General features: G+C 42.7%; 1 protein-coding gene across 1 annotated transcript; it reads right to left on the bottom strand.

Annotated features, from left to right (window-relative positions):
• Window positions 1-519: 519 nt before the first annotated feature.
• LOC119723673 (ribonuclease P protein subunit p29-like) lies at window positions 520-7703 on the bottom strand. Its single transcript, XM_038194458.1, has 6 exons — window positions 7503-7703; window positions 6320-6543; window positions 4286-4360; window positions 2430-2494; window positions 1556-1657; window positions 520-665 (listed from the first exon to the last, which is right to left on the bottom strand). Exons 1-6 carry the CDS (start codon window positions 7587-7589, stop codon window positions 529-531), a joined length of 690 nt encoding a protein of 229 aa, XP_038050386.1. The 5' UTR covers window positions 7590-7703; the 3' UTR covers window positions 520-528.
• Between the last annotated feature and the right edge of the window lie 411 nt (window positions 7704-8114).

The raw sequence follows: 8114 nt of genomic DNA, 5'->3' as shown, positions 1-8114 counted from the left end.
TGATAAAAGAAACTTCAGAACTGTATGCTCAGTGCTGTCCAAGAGCTTGAATAAAAATTAATCGCAACTTAAATCTTACCGCTCGACCACCGAACTTGCTGGGGTCGACTGGCCAGTTCAAATCTGATATAGCAGCGGGTATCGCACTCAATATCGCGTTAAAACCCTAACCCTGCTGAGTCAAGCAGGATCCAACAATGTCACATACCCGATGGAGCCTGTTGGATTGAGCAGTTAACCCCTTGTGCACGTTCCCTCGGGCAAAATGTTGGATTCAGCAGGCAACTGAACCGCATTATAACGCCATGTTGGACTCCGTTGGATTCAGCAGACAACTGAAAATGAGGCACAGTGGATTGAACAGGAAAGTCCGGTTGGACTCTGTTGGATTTAGCAGGGTAGTCCTGAGGAAGTACTAGGGGGTTAGGGTTTTAGTGAAGGGAAAAACCCAGCATTAAATTTACATCTCCCACAAATCATACAAGATAGAGAATTTTTTGGTTATCAACATTATTTACCAATCTTTTTTTATAAATCTATCGTTGGTTTGACCTTGAATTTCCTGTTGGCTCTATCTCCGGCCCGGAACCTGAGATGGTTGCCGTAGATATTAACAACCAGATTGTCGATGGACATCGTGAAGATAGTGCTTGCTTTAGGTATAGCTGTATAGACAAAGAAAAGATCCCAATGTCAGCACAAAAGAAGAAGTGTTGGAGTGTGTTGGACTTCAGGTAAAAAAAAATTTTACCTGGTTTTGTGCAAAGTGCACTGAGTGGCGAGATGTGTGTATAAAATTGGGCTTTACGCCTTAAGCTTTGATTTTTGTTGCTATTCTGTAGCCACAATTTAAGCCACAAGAAAAAGAGCTTGTTAGGAAGTATCTCGGAAGCTGCGGGCCAATGAATTCGTGTTCATGCCCGAGTCATGTGATTGTGCCATGTAATTTCTGGAAGGAGTAGTGTTTTGAGTACAAAAAATCAGGCTTTTAACCCCAGTGACCCCATGATGACCTTTGACCCCAGTTTGGTCATGTGACATGGTGGGGCTGAACTACTGTTACCTTTGCCAAAGTTTGGTTGAAATCGGTCAAAATATGTAGGAGCAATAGACAAGGTCAACATTTGTTACTAACTAACGGACTAACGGAGAGACATGATGATTTGTTGAGCAAATGATGATTCGTTTAACAAAGTGTGTACTAACTCAATTTGGTAAATTGGGGGCAGCATTTAAAAATGTCCGTTTTTCCAACGATGGCTGACCATCGTTGGAAATTGATACAAAAATTCCCCTTTTCTTGAAAATGACAAAACACCAGGTGCCATGATTTCAAAGGATGCTTGAGACTATTATTCACTAACAGTCAAGTAAGCTATTTCATAATAATTTGGTGGTTTTGTTTTTGATGTTTGCAAATGTTGTATGCTACCTTTAAGCATGTGATATAGTGATATCGCAATCTTGGCTACAGAATTGTGGAACATTTATTAATTTATTATACACAACTTGGTATTGCTGCATTTGCAAAGTACTGAATGAACTGGGAACTTACTCTTCATAACATCTGCTTTTGTGATCATCTTGAAGGCATTTCTGGATTCTTGAACGACGATGCCGCACTGCCCGATATATGACGGACACTTGGATTTAGTCACTAGGTATCAAAAAAAAAAAATTGTGACACAAGTAAATAAGATTACGTAGCTCTAAAAAACTAGGAATTAGAGTAACTTTTTTTTTTACCCATGTCTGAACCACACCCTTGTAATGGCTTGAACCACACCCATTCACTCATTCTTATGCCACGTGACGAATTGTGTGACGACAGCTTGTAATTACACATGCGCCCATGGAAATGGCTGATGCCCCCTCCCATACACATGCCCGTTATTGCCGGCAGTAGCCAGTGAAGTCGGACACAGCCTTACAATAACCTAAACCACTGCCTTTAATAGGTTGAGCCCATCAATAAGCCTTTTCGGAGTTCCAACTGCGCGCATTCATAACCTGTGACAACGCACATTGTTTGTCTCAAATGCCCTTTGACAGTACCCACAATGCACAAACAGCCTTTTTGTAAAGTCAGTGGCGCGATGTTGTCAAAGGCCATTTGAGACAAACAATGCGCGTTGTCACAGGTTACGAATGCGCAGTTGGAACTCCGAAAAGGCTTATTAGGCAGGGTTTGGCCAATTTCAACTGGATTTAAGCCACGCCCTTTTATGAGTGACCCCGCCCATCACAATTATTCCAAGTCACCGGGTTGACCACACCCACAGTCTACATATATACAAGTCAAAATCTGAATCACACCCTTTTTGTAAAGGTATTTCACCTTCACCAATCAAAACGACTTCAAATCCCGCCCCTTGGTGGTGACCACACCCATTTACAATGGTCTAACCACACCCATTTCACACACCTACCTGTCATTATACTCCCATGCAGATCACATCGTAATAACTTGATGTGCAGATTCTCCGCTGTCACTCTGTACACCAAAACATATTTTTTAAAAAGCAAAAAAATTTCTGAAAATAAGTGCGACTGCTTGAAAGAGAAACATCCACGTGGCATCTCCCTAAAGTTTTATTAGTACCCATGATGATATTAATCCGTATAGTCATATATGAATTGAGAATCAAATTATAGGTTTTGCTCTTCACCGATGTTTAAACACTGTATACTCAGTGTGTTAGCTCGGTGGTCGAGTGGTAAGACATCTGGACTAGAAAGCAGGAGGTTGTGGGTTTGAGTCCCACCCGAGTGATTTTTTCCAACTTTCTCTCGGAGGTACATGTAACACACTGAGTATACAGTGTTTAAACGTCGGTGAAGGGCAAAACCTATAATTTGATTTATATCACCCCGACGCAAAATTCCATCTTATAATAGTTTATGCGGTACCCGCTGCTATGTACATCAGATTCGAACCAGCCAACTGATCCCATTAGCTCGGTGGTCGAGTGGTAAGACATCGGCACTGGAAAGCAGGAGGTCATGGGTTCGAGTCCCACCCGAGTGATTTTTTCCAACTTTCACTCGGGAGGTAACACACTGAGTATACAGTGTTTAAACGTCGGTGAAGGGCAAAACCTATCATTTGATTTATATCACCCCGAAGCAAAATTCCATCTTATAATAGTTTATGCGGTACCCGCTGCTATGTACATCAGATTCGAACCAGCCAACCGATCCCGTTAGCTCGGTGGTTGAGTGGTAAGACATCTGCACTAGAAAGCAGGAGGTCGTGGGATCGAGTCCCACCCGAGTGATTTTTTCCAACTTTCACTTGGGAGGTAACACACTGAGTATACAGTGTTTAAACGTCGGTGAAGGGCAAAACCTATAATTTAATTTATATCACCCCGACGCAAAATTCCGTCTTATAATGAATTGAGAACTTTAACAAACACATAGAAAGCTCCAAGTTTTGTACAGCGTTTGTATGGCTATTGGCATATCTGCATTTGTAATCAACTGCCAAAAACCAAAGTTCACAATCAGTTTTTAACAATGAGCATTGCATTTTGTACTGCACATACACAAACTCTCTTGCAATTCCAAATGAATTTTTTTATCCTCATGAAACCGCACCAAGGCAGCTGTGTTAGTTGCACACTTGCGTTGCAATTTAGAGCTGAAAGGTGAAATTCTACTGCATCCAATTTCAAATTTTTTTTTTCTTCTACGAGCGCATACTATCATTCAAAATATCTGAACCTATTCCATAGCAGATAGCGCTCAAGTATTTTAACCCTAAAAGGGCCGGGGAGGGGGGCGGAATATGCCCCTCCCCCTCAACTTTTTCCGCGATAGCCTTAAAAAAAAACATTTTTCGCAACCTGAGCTGTTATGACTTTTTAGCCTCGAGCCTTGCGCATCTTTTGATACCAAAAACATAAAAATTGGACCAGGGGTTGCCGCGTAGCGAAAAATTTTCTGGCACTATGCGCCGTGAAAACTGAATTTTCGCATAGACGTCGTGTACACAGAGCATAATTACCATTCGTACATATGAATAATTAATTAGCCATAATTCCAAAACCCTTTGACCTATAGTCATGAATTGTTTTGGGTATGTTCATGATGAGTTGTTCTATGCATGTACCAAGTTTCAAAAATTTTCGTCACTCGATGGCCGAGATCTTAAGGGGGGGGGATCCCCCCCATGAGAGAAGAGCTGGTGACAGAAACAGAGTGCAGCTCGAACACACGTGGACAAGGTTGGTTAAAGTGAACACTACACCACGAAGTAGTTTACCTCCCCGCGAATACCTACGTCGGATTTTTGAGTTGTAAACTGTCCCTCATGTAGTCCAACCACAACTGGTGAAGAGGCTCATACATTTCATATCTGCCGAGAAAAAAAATAGGTATCACTCTCTAGCACACAGGTAGCTCAAGAAGAGCTAGGACACATGTTGAAGCAAAATCAATCTCGCGTTAAAGTCAGACTTGGTTGGTGAACTAGCTAGGACCCCATATTTGCTCAGTCCGAGTAACTTGGACCCCTTATTGCCCTTTTTAACATTGGGACATGGTCTGGCGATAGTAGGTTCAAGCCGCATGGCCGCCTTCGCGCGACACAATCGAAATGACCCAACAAAAAACGTTGATCGGTGAGGGCTCCATCGCGAGTATCGTGAAGACGCCATTTTGAAAATGGTGTCCACGTGGAGCCCTCACGGATAAACGTTAAATTTCACTTTTCAACCAGATCGTAAGTAAAGAGTAGTACCAGGGTGTTAGTCACCGATCTGGGCAAGATTACCATATGCGAAGTTCACTAATTTTCCTCTGCATTGACTAACAAGCCCCCAGATAGCAATTTCATGTCATCAAAGTCAATTTGAGCAGTGAGAAAATACAAGCATTTTCTTAGAAAACGCTTAGAATTTTTCAGTCCAATCTCATAGGGTTTGTACACAGGGTGTTGAGTGAACTTCGTATATGGAAATCTTTCCCCGATCTGTACTTGTACCTTAGGTGACGTATCTAGTAATTTTGTGGCCGTTTTGCGGGAGAAATCTGATGTTGGGTCGTTTCTATTGTGTCGTGCACTGGCACCCATGCGGCTTGGGCCCTACAATCGCCAGACCATGTCCCAATATTGAAAAAAGGGGATAAGTAGGGTCCAAGTTCCTTGGACAAACCTTTGCTCAGTTTTGAGGAAATCTTGTCGGCTAATAGGGTGGAGAAGGTTGGCAGGGTTTATTTTGCATATCTTTTCCACAAATTTAATCAGACTGAGATAGCCAACCAAGCTGGTATACAAATTGGTACATTTTATCACTCTCCATTTCTTGGCACAATAGCAGAATACCCAGCCACTGTAATGCATCCACTTCTTAGCTGGCTATTTATTTATGTATTTACTTATTTACTTTATTCTTATATTAACGTGGTAGCCCATTCAGCATAATCCGGTGGTCTCCCAGGAGCCCAGTAAAGAGGAGACAATGTAAAGAAAAAACAGTTTCGGATGTGGGAGGAAAACCTGAGAAGACCGTTGTTAGGAACACCCACAAGGAATCAGTCAGAGACTGAAAACCTTTGATCCACATAATGGCCCAGGCAGGAATCGAACCCGGGTCACAGCGGTGGAAAGGTGAGGAAAGTACCGCTATGCCAACCTGACTCCCTGGCTATGTGGACACGCTTGGTTGCCCCCATTCAACTTATGTGACTTTGACTTTTTTTCAAGGGAACCGAATGTGTAAAATGAAACAATTTTGATTTTGGATCCACAAATCTGTGGAGCTACCCAGGGGTGCAGGACTTGGAGTTAAGAGTGTGGGGTTTTTTTTCTTCGGAATAGCCCCATGGACTTTCTCCACTGCTGCATTGATTCACTGACTGATTTGACTTCCAGCTCATGGAACACCATCATGGAACATACACACGGTCGCACAGCCTAAGGGGCTCCGTGCACAAGTCCCCCTTGACGGTCAGAAAAGGAGAGTTTGGGGAGACCTAGACTGGTTCCCGGTCCATCCACTGCGGACTTTGAATGTATCCAAAGTTATTAGGGGAGGGATCAGTCTGGGAGACCATCGAAAGATCAATTTGAATGTATTCGTGGGCCGACGATGCCTGACGCTCATGCGAAGACGCTGTGGCTAATAGCTTTGGCACTTTCAGGTCGTGCGTACTTTGTGCGCGAACCAGTGCAGTACGCACACGCGATATGTGTCCCGTCCATAGGGCTCACAAAAGAGGTTAAAAGCGCCCTCTTTCGTCGGCGCACGGAGCCCATACAACTGCATATTGTGACTCCAAAGATATACTTTATGCAATCTCTCCTGTTTCTCACTTTTGTAGTTCTTTTGGGATGTTGTTCATGTTGAGCTCTTTCTTCTGCTTATTACTCAGCGCTTTTTTCTTTCTTCCTCGTCGTCGTTCTGTCCTCCGCTTTGGCTTGACGGCATCCATCACCATCTCCTTCCTGGAGGATAACTTCTCCAGCTGCTCACCCCGTTTCCTCGGAGCCGCTGCTCTCAGGAAGCTGGTCACAAACTGCTTGGGATCCTTGGGAACCTGTCAAGGTTGACAATATTGTCAAAAAGTTTAATCTCATCACTTTTCTTGTGTTAAAACTGCTTAGTGTACATTGGGTAATGGAGTTTGACTAGTTTATTTTGCAAAGAAGTTTTTCATTCTACAATTTTTCTTTAAAAAATACCAGGATAAGGATGCACAACTGACAATGCTGGAAATGAACACTAAGATAGATAATCTTATATTCAAATCAGCCGATCTGATGATGAAAGTAAATGAACAGAATGATTTGGATTTGGTCTTTAACTATAGCACTTTCAAGGTATTATGGGCCATCTTGTTTGTGGGGCAAAAAGAACACCCGTTGCTAGGGCACTAACGTCCCACTCAAATTGGTATGCAGAGCCAATTTTGTTCCCGGCAAAAGGACGTAAGGATTTAACATACCACTTACGCGTACGTTTAAGGTTAGGGAAGTTCCCGGTAAAGGTCGTTTGCATACTAAGCATAACAATTGAAATAAGGCAGTGGATATTTAGCCGGAGACGGCAAACCTTTAGTAAATGTTAGCTTGCCGGATATGCACTGAACATGCACAGACTTTACTGGGTTTTATTGAACTAAGACATTTTCCGGTGACAAATTTTAGTCTGGCTCCATGCCAAAATTATCGTTGTAACTTATTCACGAGATGGGAATCAGACCATTTTACAATTTCGGACTTTATGAGTTCTTCCCTTTTCTCTACCTTTTAGTACTTTAATTAATTTTAATACGCATAAAAATAGGGTATTACAAATAGGCCTATCTGCCTATTGACCTGTACTGTTGACACTGATTGAACACCGTGACATAAATAAACAACATCGACAAGCAATCATGCCAGGCCCATGGCATAGGCATGATAGGCCATGCACAAGTTTGCAACTACTCCTAGAACTATGCGTGATGACGCGGAGCCTCATAGTTCTAGGAGTAGTTTGCAACAACATTTCTACCTGGACGAGAGTCTTGTCTTTCTTTAATTTGCGTGGGAGAGGATCGTACAAGGTGAAGCTCTCTTTCTCAACATCTTTCTGGCTCATCTTGAATCAGTATCAGATCGACTGCTGATATTAAATTAAAGTGACTGTTAATTCTCTTGGAAAATAAGGCACGTTAACTGAATCTCCAAAAAACACCTATGTGAGCCCTCAAGAGATAAGAAGTCAGCAGAGTGGGGTTTTTTTGCAGTGAGCCCTCTACTGGCGAACACCAGTTGTGAAAACTCGAAAGCCGCTACACATGTGTGGTCCGTCGTACCGTACGTGCGAGGGAATTGACAATTGCAACTATCGCGAGACGGTGAGAAAAAAAACCCAGGAGTTCTTTACAAAACCAGCGCATTGCTCAAAACAGTAGAAAAGTCACTACAGTATACATGAACATGGCTTTTGATGTTGTATCTTGTGGAGTGTTTTAGCGTACGTAGCCTACTCGAAGTCTTTGGCCGCGCCAGCAGCGAACTCAAAGGACAGCTGGTGAGTGTGGATACGTAAGTGGCCGTGTAGGCAATTTTTGCACAGAAATTGAAAACTCAAAGACATTTTGCACGGTTGGCAAGTTACTTC

Source organism: Patiria miniata, unplaced genomic scaffold (genome assembly GCF_015706575.1).
Source record: "Patiria miniata isolate m_02_andy unplaced genomic scaffold, ASM1570657v1 HiC_scaffold_17, whole genome shotgun sequence".
Lineage (NCBI taxonomy): Eukaryota > Metazoa > Echinodermata > Asteroidea > Valvatida > Asterinidae > Patiria > Patiria miniata.
The sequence above is the reverse complement of the archived record's forward strand: the minus strand, read 5'-3'. Positions and strand labels throughout refer to the sequence as shown.

What these genes read in the sequence shown, in the direction of transcription:
- LOC119723673 (XM_038194458.1), bottom strand. Translation starts at nt 7,589, where the DNA reads ATGAGCCAGAAAGATGTTGAGAAAGAGAGCTTCACCTTGTACGATCCT. An exon ending in AAGACAAGACTCTCGTCCAG is followed by an intron (nt 6,544 to 7,502) that starts GTAGAAATGTTG and finishes CAACCTTGACAG; the next exon opens with GTTCCCAAGGATCCCAAGCA. An exon ending in GCATGGGAGTATAATGACAG is followed by an intron (nt 1,658 to 2,429) that starts GTAGGTGTGTGA and finishes TTTGATACCTAG; the next exon opens with TGACTAAATCCAAGTGTCCG.